Source organism: Cinclus cinclus, chromosome 30 (genome assembly GCF_963662255.1).
Source record: "Cinclus cinclus chromosome 30, bCinCin1.1, whole genome shotgun sequence".
NCBI classification, from domain to species: domain Eukaryota; kingdom Metazoa; phylum Chordata; class Aves; order Passeriformes; family Cinclidae; genus Cinclus; species Cinclus cinclus.
The window spans coordinates 1,105,801-1,122,067 of NC_085075.1; the positions used below are offsets into that span (position 1 = coordinate 1,105,801).

At 49.7% G+C, this 16,267-nt stretch overlaps 1 protein-coding gene and 1 pseudogene across 2 annotated transcripts; both read left to right on the top strand.

Annotated features, from left to right (window-relative positions):
- Positions 1 to 3,283: 3,283 nt before the first annotated feature.
- LOC134055041 (keratin, type II cytoskeletal 5-like) lies at positions 3,284 to 15,142 on the top strand. Of its 2 annotated transcripts, XM_062511161.1 has the most exons (10): positions 3,290 to 3,775; positions 4,129 to 4,343; positions 4,607 to 4,667; positions 4,777 to 4,872; positions 5,119 to 5,283; positions 5,537 to 5,662; positions 6,050 to 6,270; positions 6,531 to 6,565; positions 6,685 to 6,767; positions 15,023 to 15,142. In XM_062511161.1, exons 1-10 carry the CDS (start codon positions 3,290 to 3,292, stop codon positions 15,140 to 15,142), a joined length of 1,608 nt encoding a protein of 535 aa, XP_062367145.1. The 2 variants fall into 2 exon arrangements, with proteins under 2 accessions (XP_062367146.1, XP_062367145.1); XM_062511162.1 differs by lacking the exon at positions 15,023 to 15,142 and having other exon boundaries at positions 3,284 to 3,775; positions 6,685 to 6,893.
- Positions 7,774 to 15,016, top strand: LOC134055025 (keratin, type II cytoskeletal 75-like; annotated as a pseudogene).
- Positions 15,143 to 16,267: the final 1,125 nt, after the last annotated feature.

Genomic DNA, 16,267 nt, shown 5'->3' on the forward strand with positions numbered 1-16,267 from the left:
AAAATGTCCCAGCCCTCACTCCCTGGATTTAATAGGTTCAAATAATGAGTAGAGAGGCCCTCTTAGGAAAATATTCATGGATTTGAGGAGTTAGAAGGGAACTGGCAGTTCTGGAATGACAGACTGGATTCAGGGTTTCCTTCAGGACCAGCAGTTTCCCATAATTTTCTAGGATGCCCTGTGCTCTGCATGCGTATCCCTGAGGAAATCTTCCTGAAATCTTTCAGGCTTGTTTGTGGATCTGCTGTGGGTCCCCACTCCTCCTGCTCCACCACCTCTCTCAGCAGCCTCCAGGGAAGCAGCAATATCCTCCCTCAGAACAGCAGACTGGGCCAGGTCAACCAATGGCCTTCCTGCTGCTGCCCAAACACGCCCTCTCTAACCACGAGGTTATTGATTGTATACTCCAGAATCCCTGAAGCTGGAAAAGTCCTCCCAGATCACTGAATCCACACTATGCACGATCCCCACTTTGTAACCCAGCCCAGAGCACCAAGTACCACGTCCAGTCCTTCCTTGGACTCCTCCAGGATGGGGACTCCATCACCTCCCCAGGCACTCCCCGTCACCCAGCCCCTTCCTATACCCATGGAGAAATTCCTCCTGATGTCCAACCTAAACCTCTGCTGGCACAGCCTGAGGCTGCTTCCTCTTGTTCTGTTGTTCCCTTGGAGCAGAGCCTGACTCTCCCCTGGCTGCCCTGTCCTGTCAGGGAATTCCCCTGAGCCTCCTCTACTCCAGGCTGAGCCACCCCAGCTCCCTCAGGACCTCTTCAGACCCTTCCCTGGTGCTCCAGCCCTTCCCCAGTTCCGTTGCCACCTCTGGACATGCTCCAGCCCTTCATGTTGTGAGGGTTCAAGACATGGGGCATTAACAGGAGTCTTGGAGCACCCGCCACCAAAGAACAGCTGGGGAGTGAGAAGGATGTAGAGGGAATTTTATGAACGGTGTTCTCAGACCTTTTCTTTCTGTGAAAAATGTCCACATTCCACAAAATCATCAGGGTTGGAAGAGACCTTCAGGGTGTCCCAGCCCACCATGACCACCCTAAAACATGTCCCCAAATGTGCCAAATCACCCTGATTTGAACTGACAACAGATGGTGAAATATCAGAACCTGCCCCAGAAGGGAGTTTCCATCATCTGTGACACCAACACTTGGTCCCCTGTCCAACAGGGACTTCAGAAGGTGCCTCCCACTGCATCCACACCTGGGTCACAGCACAGAGAGAACAAGGCCTTTCATCCAGCCCGGGAAATTCCCGGGCCAGAATATTTCTTCTTCCAGGGCACCACGCTTCTGGATACTCAACCAACCTACAGCTGTCCTTGCTCAAGAGCAGGGCCCTGCTCTCCAGGCTGTCACCTCCTGCATCCCTCAGATTGCAGCCATGACCTGGGGCCAGTATTTCAGCAGGAGAAGACGATCCCCATTAATTCCAACCTAGCCCAGATTAAAGCCTTAGTCATAATGACATGGATTGTGCTGGCACTCAGGGGCCTGGATTTGCAGTGTGTGGAGGGAGATGATTGCAGGCTGGTGCCCATAAGGATTTTACAGAGTTCTTTAGGACAGCCTGAGGCTCAGACACAGGAGCTCCTCTCTATTAAATATGGCTGCTTGCTGTAGCAACAGGAGCTGAAACACTCCCAAGACAGTTATTGTCATTCCAGGGTTTGTAATGAAAATGTTACAAAAACACAGAGAAAAATAGAAATAAAAATTTTAAAAAAAGCTTGGCAGAAAAGAAAAAGAGATGATGGTAAACTGCCCTTTTCCCTCCTGAGACCTTCTGGTCACGCTCACTTTTCTGTCCGGCTGCCATGTGTGCCATGAGAAGCTCCTGAAAGGTGTACCTGCAAACACCTGCGGCACATCCTGGTGCCTGCACATGGCTGCAGAAGCTGTGGATTCCCAGGAATGCTCTGTGGGAGGGCTGCCACCTCCCTCAAGGAGTGGGGGCTCAGCTTGGGCCCCCACAGCAGAGACAAACCATGACATACCCCAGGGGCTGCAGGGGCTGGGAAAAGCATGCCCACCCCTGGGCATCCCGACAAGGCACTGGGAGAGACTTGAGAGCATCTTGCCTGCTCTGGGATAACCCTATGTGCCAGAGCTGAGACACCGCATCCTTCACCAGGGAAATGCCCTGTTTGGCTTTTCCTGGAAACCACAGGGGTAGGAGTGAAGAGAGGCATCTGTGAGCAATGTCGTAAGCACTGAATTTCCTGGTGAGTAAGGGATATCAGAGGGGAAAGACAAACAGGCATGGGGAGGGGAGCCTGGCAACACCATGTAGAGACAAAGTCATCTCATGAGTCAGGAAACAGATCGAAAATCTGCGCAGGTGAAGCCCTGAGAAATCACCGAGTCAGGGTTTGTGGCATTGCTGATGATGGAAACTCCCTTCTGGGGCAGGCTCTGATATTTCACCATGTGTTGTCAGTCCAAATCAGGGTGATTTGGCACATTTGGGGACATGTTTTAGGGTGGTCATGGTAGTGCTGGGCTGGCAGCTGCACTGGGACACTCTGAAGGTCTCTTCCAACCCTGATGATTTTGTGGAATGTGGACATTTTTCACAGAAAGAAAAGGTCTGAGAACACCGTTCATAAAATTCCCTCCACATCCTTCTCACTCCCTAGCTGTTTTTTGGTGGCGGGTGCTCCAAGACTCCCCCATCACCACCCTGGCCCTCTCTCCCTCACCTCTTTCCCTCTCCTGTACCAGTTCTTCTTTAAAGAGCTCTCACTTCGGCATGAGAACAAAAGAACTGTTCCCATCAGGTTGGGGGCCTGAGGTGCTGATGGCCCCCTAGAGTTTGCGCAAGACCACAGTCCATGATTAGAGACTTCTCAGAAGTCCTGCACCAGGAACCATTGTTCCAAAATCAAGCAAATTAACCTTACACAACCTGGGTTGATTCATCCGTGGACTGGAGATGAGCGAGCACTTGCTCAACACAGAACCATCTCCTGCAGCAGTGGAAGGAGGGAGTGGGAAAGTGGTGGCTGCAAACAGGAGCTGAGCAGCCACTATCGAGGTTTTCTCAGATATTTCAACACCAAAAAAATGCAACCCCTGCACTTTTTTGAAAGCTCCATAGGTGCTCATGGTGAGCTCACTGTGGGTGTGCCAGGCCCAGTTAATCAGGGGGATGACCCCCACGCCAGAGCCACCCCTCCTCAGGAGGGTATAAAGGGCCAGTCCCAGCCTGGGGGAGCACAACCTCACCTCCAGCCACTTCCTCTTGTTCCTTTATTCCTTGGATCACTCCTGGCAGCTGCCATGTCCCGCCAGTGCACCGTGAGGAGCCAGGGCAGAGCCAGCTTCAGCGCCGCTTCTGCCTTCATCCCAAATGCCAGCAGCTCCAGCCTTTGCCTGCGCCCTGCACCCCAAGCTGGAAGCTGTGGGGCCACCCCTGGCTATGGAAGGTTCACTGGAGGGTTTGGAAGCAGGAGCCTCCACAGCCTTGGCGGATACCAGAGGATCTCCGTGGCTGGAAGAGGCGGTGTCTTCTACGGACCTGCAGGTTTTGGTGCTGGCACTGGGGTCTCCTGTGGGTTTGACGGGGCAGTTGCTGGTCCCTTTGGGTTTGGTGGTGGCCCTGTATTCCCTGCTGTCCCAGCTGGGGGCATCCATGAAGTGTCAGTCAACAAGAGCCTTCTGAAGCCACTCAACCTGGAGATTGACCCCAACGTCCAGAGTATCCGTAAGGATGAGAAGGATCAGATTCAAAACCTCAACAATAAATTTGCCTCCTTCATCGACAAGGTGAGACCTGAGATTCCTGGTTATGCTGTGGTGATTCTTTGGTGGGGAAGCACAAACAAGGGTGAATTTAGCCAAAATTTTGCTGCTCCTGTACTGTCAGTTCTAACACCTCAGCAGCCTGGGAAGAAATACTGAGGGTTTCCAGCTTTGAGACCATTTACATCTTTTGGGAATACTGAGATGAGACCAGAAAACAGGTACAAAGTGGTGGTACTGGGAAAGAGAGCAGGAGCGTTTAAATTGCCAGCTGTTCCCCAAGGGCTGAGACCTTCCCCCTTCCAGCAAGTGAATCCTTGCAGCATGTCCCTCACATCTCCAAGGAAAGCCATCCTAAAACACCCTTCTCTCTCCAGGTCCGATTTCTTGAACAACAAAACAAGGTCCTGGAGACCAAGTGGGCCCTTCTGCAAGAACAGGGGAACAAAACAGTGAGAAAGGACATTGAACCCCTCTTTGAGACTTACCTGAACAACCTCAGGAGGCACCTGAGCAGCCTAATGACAGACAGAGAGAATCTGGAAGGGGAGCTGAGCAAGATGCAGAGCCTCGCTGAGGACTTCAAGAACAAGTGAGTCTGTTCATGGTCTGCCTGGGCTTGGGTGGGCTGCAACAGATGCAGAAAACAAGGGGAGGAAGCCTTTTTGCTGATTTTATCTTCTGAAAAAGACCATATCTTAATACAAGACATGGCTGAAAAGTCACAGGCAGAAAATTACAGGGCAGAAAGACCAAGGTGCATAACTGTACATACAAAAAGAATTAGAGGCTGCTCCTGAAAACATGAAGTAATTTAAAACAAGCCTAAACCACCCCTCCACCTCCATTCCACAGATACGAAGATGAGCTGAACAAGCGTGTGGCCATTGAGAGTGACTTTGTGACCCTGAAGAAGGTGGGTGCCTGCCCACATGGCCTCCCAGCCCTGAAAGAAACCCCCTCTCCAGGGTTTCCTCTGCTTCTCTGAAACTCACCTCATTCTGGTGATGTGTTTCCTCTCCTAGGAGGTGGACACTGCCTACCTGGACAAGACAGAGCTTCAGGCCAGGCTGGATTCCCTCACAGAGGAGATCAACTTCCTCAGAGCCCTCTACGAAGCTGTGAGCACCAGATCTTACATTCTTCTCCCAGCCCTTGCCTTCTTTTCCCATTCCAGAGCCTCAGGGCTGATTATTTTCCCCTTGCTGCACTAAATAATTCAATGTGGTTTCCATTTCACATTTCTGCATGAAGCTATCTTGGAAAAATCCTTTTGTTCACCCAGCTCTCCCTTCTAACCCTGGGGTTTTCCATCCTCCAGGCAACATTTGTGTCATGACTGTCAGGAATATTTGCTGCTCTTGCAGGAGCTGTCCCAGATGCAGACCCAGATCTCTGACACCTCTGTGGTTCTCACCATGGACAACAACCGGAGCCTTGACATGGAGAGTGTCATCGCTGAGGTCAAGGCACAGTACGAGGAGATCGCCAACCGCAGCCGCGCCGAGGCCGAGTCCTGGTACCAGTCCAGGGTAAGTGCCAGGGAAGGCTTCTGCAGTGGGAAAACCGCCTTCCCATCCCCAAATTCCCCTGAGGAGGTGAGTTCCACTGTGATTTTGAAACCCAAAATGTCTTCACATTTAGTAACCCTATGAAATTTGGAAGTGTTAATTTGGGATTGGGAACATGCACACATTTTGCAGCACAAATACCCTCAAACCCACACTCTGTTGGGCTCTAAATCCAGCTTATTTTCCCTTGACTGGTTGTTCTTCTCTGTGACAGTACGAGGAGCTGCAGGCCACGGCTGGCAGGCATGGGGACGACCTCCGGAACACCAAGCAGGAGATCTCGGAGCTCAACCGCCACGTCCAGCGGCTCCGATCCGAGATTGACAGTGTGAAAAAACAGGTAAAGGGCACTGCCAATGCATCAAATGCAACTCTTGCTGTGACCCGACCTCTGGGAATAAAAGTAAATTCATCCAGGGGAGTTCTGCTGGATCAGGAATGAACATGACAGGATTTATGTCAGAGCAGTGATATCACCAGGAGTTAATCAGTGTGATATCAGTGGCCCCAAGGAGATTCTGAGGGTTTTGGAGGTAAATCCGGATTGTGACCTGGTTTGGAACATGGATCAGTTCAATGGATTAAATTCAATTCATGGATCAGTGATGGTTAAGATCACAACCTATTGATGTTAACCCAAATATCAGACCTGGGATCAGGAACTCAGAATACAGAGAGCTGGATTATGCTCCTGATAAGGAATGAAAACCTGGATTTTCCCCTGCAGGTTACTGGGTTGCAGACAGCCATCGCTAACGCTGAACAGCGTGGGGAACTAACCCTCAAGGACGCCAGGGCCAAGCTGGAGGAACTGGAGACGGCCCTGCAAAAAGCCAAGGCTGACCTGGCCCGGCAGCTCCGGGAGTACCAGGAGCTCATGAACGTCAAGCTGGCCCTGGACATTGAGATTGCGACCTACAGGAAGCTGCTGGAGGGCGAGGAGAGCAGGTGGGTGAGATTTTATATCCCAGTTTTCAGAGGTGCAATGGAGTTGCAGACCCTGGTCAGGTTTACGCCCACATTCAGACCTGAAAACTGTTTAAAGACCAGTGAGTGCCTGTGAAGAGAAGCTGTTTGGGAACAGCAGCCTTTCATACAAACTTCCCACCTTTCAAAAATATTCCAAGGAAATTTTCCTGCCTTTCTGAGCAGGTTCTGCTCATGGGTTCCTCTTGAATACTCACTAGCTCTTTTTTTCTCCCTCACAGGCTCTCTGGGGAAGGTGCTGGCTCAGTGAACATCTGTAAGTAACTATTAGAGACATTTGGCACTTTCTAGATTTACCTCCCACCCCTGTTCAGAGCCCATCCCACTCATCCACTGCCTATGGATTCCTCTCACAAAAGCATTTTCCTCTGGCAGCCGTGACCAGAACCACTTCAGGAACAGGATATGGAAGTGGGAACTGCCTGAGCTTCAGTGGTGGGGCTGGAGGTGGAGTCTGTGCTGGAATGGGAATAGGCTCCATCTCTGGAAGTCGACACGGCACAGGTGGTTCATGCATGGTCGGAGGCAGCAGCTCCAGCTTCACATCCACCTCCACCAGCTCTTCCAGCAGGAGATGTTATTGAGGAACTGACTCCAAGCCCCAGTGCCACCAGCACCGAGGCTCCTCTTGGGTCCAATCTTCACCCAGCTTCTTCAAAGGATTTGGAAATCAAACCCGCCTGTCATTATTTATATAAAAGATGATGTGCTCCTGTTTGTTCCTTGATGCTCAACATTCCTCATTTCCCAGTGTTTGTCTAATAAAAGGCATGCCAAATTAATTATGTTGCATCCTCTTTTTAATTCCAATTCTTTTCTCATACCTTGTGGCAAAGGGTGGTTGGTGCAGCAGAGTAACTTTGCTGCTTTGAAGGTAAAAAAGTCACACACAAGTTAAGACATCTCCTTCCTCTCCAACTCCATATATCCATATGGACCTCATATCCTACAGGAGTAGAACATTTGGATGTTCCATTTCCATGAGGATGGGAAGATATCTTCCCTTCCTACTGGACACTTCTACCTTAACTCCTATATTATGACATCTCAGCCTTTTATGCCAAAGTGGTCATGCCCAAACCTCTGTAATCAAATGGGATGAGTCATGGAGGGATATAAATCTGGTTTTCCTAAGAAAATGAGTGCTCCAGCTCATCTGTTCTGTAGATACATCTGCTTCAGGGACTAACAAAACACCTTCACTGCCATTACCATATTTAGAAATGGAAAACACACATTAAACCTTCAAAGTAACCCTCTTTGGGAGAAATAAAGTCCCCAGAGGAGGTTGTGAGACAGTGAAAGATACTCAGGGCACTGGAAAGGAAGTGGCTTATCCTCTTCAGCACCTGCCCACCTTTCTCCAGCCTCTCCGGTCCACATCCCACTGGCAGCAACAGAGCTGGAGTTTGGTTTGTTGTGTAAGCACTGTCCAGCATCAAAGCTCCATCCAGAGCTACATGGATGGGGAAGGATCTGCAGGGGACACACAAAGATCAGCTGAGGGTTGGTTTCTCTACCTTGGAAAAGAAGAGACTGAGGTGAGAGTCCTTGGGGGCTGCAGCTTCATCCTGAGGGACAGCTCCAATCTGTGCTCCGGGGGCCAGGGACTCAGGGAATGACTGGAGCTGTGTCAGGGGAGGTTTAGGTTGGATATCAGGAAAGGGTTCTTCCCCAGAGGGTGCTGGGCACTGCCCAGGCTCCCCAGGGAATGGTCATGGCCCCAAGGCTGCCAGAGCTCCAGGAACATTTGGACAATGCCCTTTGCCACAGAGTGAGATTTTGGGGTGTCTGTGCAAGGCCAGGGGTTGGACTCGATGGTCCCTGTGGGTCCCTTCCAGTCCAGAACATTCTGACTTATGTGATGAGCAGAACTTTCATACCTCAGGCTGCTTTCTCTCAGGGGACCCCGGACTTTCAGAATTCTCATTATTCAGCATTTTGACTCAAAGCACCTGGGCTCCCAAAAAGGCACTGGTGCCTCCCAGATACCTACTTTTACCAGCAGCACCTCAGTGCAGGTGAAGTTCTGCTGGCCAAGTTCAGGAGTGCAGACCCAGACCAAGACAGGAACATCTTGCCTGGATCAGCACAGTGTCCTGGTTTGAAAGACAGGTGTTTGCTAAGGAAAGCAGAAGCTTCCCTTTGGACTGAAAAAAAACCGTGATTCTTCCAATTATTATAATTTTGGAATTAAGAGAGCTCTCAGGCAAAGATATGGGGGTAGGAATAACAGTTCTTTACTAGTATATCTAACACGACAAACAGGAACAACAACAGCTATGAAATTACCCACAAACAGAACAGTAACTCAGTCCCAGTGTTTTTTGGCTGCAGGCACCTTTTCCCTGAGCTGCAGTTCCCGGTGCTGGGGGCGGGCGGGTCCCGCAGAGCCGCAGGAGGGCTGGGGGTGATGGCAGAGCTGTCCCAGGGGGAGAGAGAGATGGAGAGAGAGCTCTCCGCTCACGGTGTGGGTCCTGGTGCTCAGCAGAGTGCTGGATGGTGGTAGTTCACAGCGAGAAGACAGCCGGGCAGGGTCCGATGGTGGTTTCCCGACGCTGGGATGGGACACAGACGGCGATCGTCCTTCTCGTCCGAACTCCGCGGGGGAAATGGGCCGAGGCCCAGCCTTCCTCTTCCTCTTCTGGCTGTTTGAATCTCGCGGGGCTTGCTTCTTCCCTCCCGTCCCCTCCCCCTTGTCACCAGGGCCCAGTCATCAGGTATCTTAGCATGACAATGGGGAAAATTCCACAGAGGGAAAAAAGGGAGAGAACTAACCCTCAACACACAGGTAATCACTACCCCCACAATGGCTGGAAATCTGGGGGCAAAGTTGGTTTCTTTCTTTAGCAAAGCACATCAAACTGGTATTTTCTCCATCTCTGGATTCCCTCTTGCAGCAACTTCAGACCCATCAGCTTTAAATTAAACAGGAACCACCTTAACAAAGTTAAAATGGATTTTTTTTAATGTCCTCTTTGAAAAAATAGCTTAGAAAATCTGGGTAAGAAAGGTAAATGAGCTGCTGCTGCCAGCCTGTGGCATTAGAAACAGGGATGGAGTGGCTGAGTGCCAGATACCAAATACCAAACCCATGATCTCACTCCCTTGAGCTGTGGTCAAGCCCAGCTCTCCAAAAACTTAAAAGGCTGAGGGGATTCCTGATCCCAACTCCCAATGATTCCAGCTCCTCTTCCACCTCCCCTCATTGCCTTTTTTCAGTGTTGGGTCTCTTGGAGCTGGGTGCTGCTTCTGCAGCTCTGTGTCCGTGTCCCATGGGAAGGGCCAGCGGGGCACGAGGAGCCTTCACAGCCTTGGGACGAGCATGAGGATGGCCACAAGTGGAGGGCCCAGGGCTGCCAGACCAGGATCCAGGGCAGAGGGCAGGGCTGGAGGAGCAGGGCTTGGATGTGGGCCTGGAGGGATCCAAGAGCTCATGGTCAACCAGCACCTCTTGGTGCCCCTGAACCTGGAGATTGACCCCAACGTGCAGCAGGAGGAGAAGGACCACATCAAATCCCTCAACAACAAATTTGCCGCCTCCATCAACAAGGTGAGGCGTGTTCTGCTCTTCCACCTCTGGCATTGCCTGGAGATGGAGTGAGGCAGCTCTCAATGTTAGAGATTTAATTCTAAATCATTAAAGCAAAGTTAAGGATTTTGTGCAAGACTTTGTTTCAGATCCAGACTGTCCATACAGATCTTTTTGACAGCCTAGGTGTGGAACAAATTATTCCTCCAGGTTTCCTTGCAGCTGAGTGTTTCTCCTGGCTCCCAAATCTCCCCAGCAATGATCTTTTGGTGACATGTCCACCAAATAATGTTTTAAATTACAGAAAATATTTACAACCCCCACCAATTAAACCTCCATTTCACAAAAAGCAAGGCAAGTTTTGAGTTGAGGATCTTGAGTTATTTATATTGTTCTGATGAGTATCAGGTGCAGTTCCTGAAGTAACAAAACAAAGTTCTGGAGACCAAATGGAGCCTCCTGAAAGGCAAAAAAATTGTGCAGAATAACCTGAAACTCGTGTTTGAGTTGTTCATCAGCAAAACGAGGTGACAGCTGGAGGCTCTGGGAGGGGAGAGTCTACAGCTCAACTCCAAGCTCAAGGCCATGCAGTGGAGGACTTCAAGATCAGGTAAGGCAACACCCACAGAAAGACCTGTCCAGTTTTCCTTCACTCTGTTCTTCCTTCATCAGTGAAAAGGCCCAAGACAGCCCAAAAAAAGTGACCTCAGAATCATGGAAAGGCTTGGATGGGAAGGGACATTGAAGATCATCCCACCGCACCCCTGCCATGGCAGGGACACCTTCCACTGTCCCAGGCTGCTCCAAGCCCCATCCAGCCTCGCCTTGGACACTTCCAGGGACAGGGCAGCTACAGCTTCCATAGGAAATCCATTCCAGGATTTCCACCCTCACAGGGAGGAATTTCTTCCTAATATCCCATCAAAATATCTCCTCTTTTAGTTTAAAACTAAATCAGAATTAGTTCAATGAATTGGATAGTTTGAGCACTTTGGAAAGTGAGGAGTTACCTCCCATCCCATGGAAAGTTAACAGGATCCTGGGTGAGAATTTCAGCTCAGCAACTCTTTGGGCTGCTGGGAGCAGGAGTTCCCTCTCTCTTCCACTCTTTGCATTTTGGGAAAACATCCATCCAGTATTTGTGTTTGCTCCCATGGCTATGAGGGATCCACTAGGAATGGATGTGAATAAATGAGGAGCTTAAATTGTCAGTGTGGAGCCAGAAAAACAAGAGGTGGGAGTGAGGTGCTCATCCCAGCTCCCAACAAGGGCAGGGGCATCCTGCCTGAGCCCTCTGCTCTCCCTTCCTGGGATATCACATGCCTGACATTCTGTGCCACTTTTCCCAACTGGAAAAGTTCCCTCCAGCCCCAAAGCAGCATTGAAACGTCCTTGACTGCACTGGGGAAGGAAATCAACACACACATGATATCCTGGGACAGTCAAAAGTCACATCAGAGAAGCAGTTTAGACTTTAGAGCTCTGCTTGTGTCTGACAAGCTGGCAAATATTCCTCTGGGGTCAGTGGATTCTGGGGTGAAGTTCACTGACATCATACACATTGCTGGGCAGGGACCATCCTCTTGCATCTACACTTATAAAACCACATCAGGCTCCTGCATCACTTCCTAGGTATTTGTCCTTCCCACTTTTATCTATTTGCAATTATTTTTGGGTCCCAGATTTTCTTCCTAATATGGGAATTGGAATGGCATGGTCTTTAATGTCCCTTCCAACCCGAACCTTTGATTCCTCTGGGCCAAACATTAATCCAGCCACTGGAAAACAGACATTAAATTTCCTCTTCTACATGGCCAAGAGCTTCAAGACCCATAAACGAATGCAAAGCTGTGACTCTGCTTAATGAAAATTATTTTCAGGGATGGATATTCCTGATGAGAATAAATCTTCCCCATGAAAGGGCCAGGAGAGGCCAATGGTTTATTACCTGCATGGACTCCTTCCTTTGAACTCCTCTCTTTGTCTCTTTCATCTCCCCCATGTAAGCATTCCATGGGACCCAGGCATCAGTCCAGGCTCCCGCTGGGTTCTGACCTTTCCCAAGAGTGTGTCCCGAGCTCTCCCTGCCCAGGCCATCCCGCAGGAGCTGCAGCTCGGGGCTGTCCTGACTAACCAGGTGTGTCCATGAGCTCAGTCCCGGCTCCACCCACAACATTTCGGGAGGACAAGGCTCCCTGTTCACAGATAAAAGGTGCCTTTAATGAGGACCTGCAGTTTTTCCAGACAGCCCCTCCCACCCCCAGCTCAAGGGTGCTGCCTTTTCCCTCATAGTCAGTGACACTGAAGTAGAAATAATAAAGCTCCATCAAGGACTCTGTTCCAGCTCCCTCCAAAATTCTGTGGATAGGAAGAGGGTTAAGAGGGGGTTTGCTCAGGCCCTTGGTGGAGGCTGTGAAGGGTTCTGAGCTCTCCCTCCCCACAGGTACAAGGGGGAGTTCAACAAGCACGCGACAGCTGAGAGCAACTTTGTCATGTTCAAGAAGGTGTGGAGGCACCACCACCACCAAAGCAGGGACAGCTTTGGAAAGGCAAACCACATTTAAGTCACCCTTTGTACCCAGAAATGCCAGGCCCAGAGCACGGGGCACTGGTGGAGTCACCCCAGGAAGCAGAAATGCCCATGTGTGTCAGTGGAGCAGCACTGAGCTGTAATTCCTCTGTTTCAGGTCCCTCATCCCAAACTCAGGAGCATCCCACAAGTCAGCACAGATTCCACAGATCCCACTGATCTGGTCCTCTAGATCAGCCCTGGGTCATCTGGACCTTGTCCCTTTACCAGATGCTCTGCCAGTCCTCAGTCTTCAACCCCACCAGTCCCAGAATCCACAGCACCTGGTCCCACCTGCAGGAGACACAATGAGAAGTTTCCACTGTTTCAAGTATTGTATAAAGTATCTTCCTGAGCACTGGCAAGAAAAGGGAAATTCAGTGGTGTGGCACTGTTTGGATCCATGGCCATCCACCCTCCTCCCCTCCCAAAAAAAAAAGGTGGAGGCGAAAAATCAGTTCGCTCTTGGCTCTGTTTAAAGGCACAGAGATCAAGAAATTATCCATTTCTGGTTTAATATGAAATTTCAGTTCTTAGTTTTATGTGAAACTCCAAAGGTTTGTGTTAGATACGAAGACTTTGCCCAAGGACAAAGAGAAGGTCAGGTCCAACCTCTGTTGTCACCATTCCAGAATGCGGTGCTGGCTTTGTGAAAAAGGTGGATCTGGGGACCTGACAGATGGGATGAACTTCCTGCAAGCCCTCTACAGAGCAGTAAGAGTATCCCAAATTTCCTAGTCTGCTATTCCCCCATTTTCCCAGTCTCCAGAGGCTCAAAGAGCCCAAGAACAAGTCAGTGCTGCAGCTCCTCCCCAGCCCTCTTCTACATCTTGCCTCAGGACAAACAAACAGCAAATATTTGGGACAGAAAATGAATTTGACTTACAGCATCTGTCACAGATGCAGACCCAGCTATCCAACAGCTCTGTGTTCCTGTCCATGGACAACAACAAGAACCTGGACCTGGACAACATCACCCCCGAGGACAAGGCACAGTATGAGGACATTGCCAACCGGAGCTGCACTGGGGCCAAGTCCTGCTACCAGAAGAAGGTGAGGAGGTGCAAACAAACAGGGAGATTTTTGTTTAGCATTTTCCAAAGGCTATTTTTTTTCAGAGAGAACAAGCAGCGAGGACAGGGGAAAAAAGGAAAATGAAGAGGAGCTCAAATAGTTCCTTGGAGATCTTTGGCAGTTGGACTTGACCTTAAAGGCCTTTTCCAACCTCAATGATTTCCTGATTCTTTGTGATTCTATGTGAAAATGCTGCTTTGATAATGAGATACGGAGGAGCAGAAGGACACAGAAGGAGGAAGCTCAAGTGGATAAGCGTGGACAGTCCTGATCAGGAGAGAATCAGAGCAGGGTCAGTCTCTGCCTGTCCCCCACGTCACCTCCCTGCCCATCCAAAATGAGGAGCTGCAGCTCTCAGCTGGCTGGCACAGGGATGACATTTTCAATACCAGGGTGGTCATCTCAGAGATGAACCACCTGGTCCAGCAACTCCACTCAGACAGGCACAGCATGAAGAAATAAGTACAGACACAGCACCTCCCCAAACATGGGGCACTCCTGTCTCCAGCCCTGGCTGGAAGGGGTCTGGAAACTGGGATCCAGACCTATCCCATGGTCACTGGACTTGTTCCCCACAGGTGGCCAAACTGCAGATGACCATGGCTGATCCATAGCAGCATGGGGAGCTGGCCCTCAAGGACACCAGGGCCAAGCTGGAGGAACTCGAGGCCACTCTGCAAAAAGCCAAAGCAGATATGGCCCAGGAGCTCTGCGAGTACCAGAAGCTCATGAACATCAAGCTGGCTCTGGACATGGAGATTGTGACCTATAGGTAGCTTCTGGAAGGTGAGGAGTGCAGATGGGAGCTTCCCCCACAAACCAAACCATGTCCAAATCCAGAAACATTCTCACCTTTGCCTTCCAAGGAGGTGAAAGTGCAACAAAACTTTACAGAGAAAATTCATCCCCATCCTACACAGTTACAGGTGTCACTCCAAATCCTCTTGGATGCTCCCCATCAGACCCAGCACCCCTTGGGTCTGTTTTTCAAGGTCTTTGGTATGAAAATATTGCTTGAAATTATCCTTATAAGTAGCCCTGACTTCTCCAGCCTCTTTCTTCCAGGCTGGCTGGAGAAGCTGTCGGTGCCATGAATATTTGTAAGTGAACCATCTCACAAACAATATATTAAGTGATTCCTTGATTGTACCTGGAATTGAGGATAAGACAAGGAAGATGCAGCATGTATTTGTAGTTATTGGCATAAAAGTTAGTATAATTAGGTTTTGCTGCCTAATTTTTTCAGCCCTTTAGGTAGGACTAGGGAGGTCAAAGAGCAAGAGGCACATTTTCCTCAATCAAGTTTGAACTTGAAGGGATTCGTACATTGAGATTGTCCCTCGGGAGACTCAGATGCCTCAGGCCATGAAGAAAAGATGTGAAACCCAGTCAGTGATAGACTGTCCAAGAAATAATTGGCGTGTGTGAAACTAAGGCTTGAAATTCCTTTGTACTCTTCCAAACACAGCCTGTGGCCTTGCTTTCCCATTGCAGCCGTGGTCTCATCTGGGAGCGGCTGCAGAGGTGGGAACACACAGGGGCTGGGAGCAGGTTTCAACAACAGGCTTGGAATGGGGGAATCCAGCTCTGGAGCAGGAAGCGGCTCCAGAGTGAGGTTTGTGTCAAAAAGCACCACCCAGGAAAGCCACCGAAGTTGAGCCGCTCACCTGGAGCACGGGAGGGCGAGCAGCACCTTCACCTGTCAGCACAAAGCCTGGAATCATCTCCAAATCCCTGCTTGTCACTTTGCCATTGAGGGAAAACCTTCCCAGCGCTATTTCTCAGCTCCCTCTCCCAGCTCAAACAATTCCCCTGCATATCCCTCCCCCAGCTGGTGAGTGCAGTTTGTCAGTGAATAATCAGCTGTCTCATTAAGGAGTCTCATTAACGTCAGAGCTCACCTAGCACCTTCCCAGTGTCCCGGTGCCAATGCAGAGGAGGGGCAAGAATTATGTTTATGTCTGGAAGCAGAGCCTGTTCCCTCACCTACCCAGGAATCCAGGAGAGTTGAGCGCATGGTGTTCCCTCCCACCAACTCCTCCCTCAGTTCCCAAATTCTTAAGGAATTGAAAACAAAACATCTTCCCACAGGGAGTTTCTCCATTCCCCAATTCCTCTGGCATTGCTGTCTCTCTCCAGGGCTCTTCTGGTCTACCTACATCCCAAAAGCCAGCCTTAATTTTCCATAGGTGAGAGGGCTCTCTCTAATGTCCAATGAATTCCTCACCCACCCAGAAGAGATAATTTTAAGCTCAAAGCCCACATAACCCACGGTGTTCCAACAGAAAATCATTCCCCTTCTCAGAAGCTAGAGACAGGTTAGAAACACAGGGAAGGAAGGGAGGGGGGAAAGAAGGAACAACAATTGTTGAACCCAAATCATAAATTTTACTTAACTTGGAAAAACAGAAAAAAATCTCTGGTTTAATACCTTCAGGTCTTCGGGGGTTAGCTGGCTTTTTTTTTTTTTTTTTTTTTTTTTTTTTTTTTTTTTTGCTTTTTTTTTTTTTTATGAAGGGGAGGAAGGCAAAGAAAAGAGTTGGGAAATTCTGTGCCAAATGTAACCAGCTCATTCCTCCCATTCTCTGCTCCTGCTGAACTTTTTACCTGAACTTTATGAAATTTCTTCAATAAACTGCAGTCAAACCACAAGCAGTGAAGGGTTTCTGTGCCACAACAAAATTAAATTTCCCTGCAAGTGTCATTTTAGAAGATTTGGTCTCATCACCAGCTGTTGCTGGTTGAGCGTTGGGAGATAACCCATAGCAGCACCTCGGATGGTT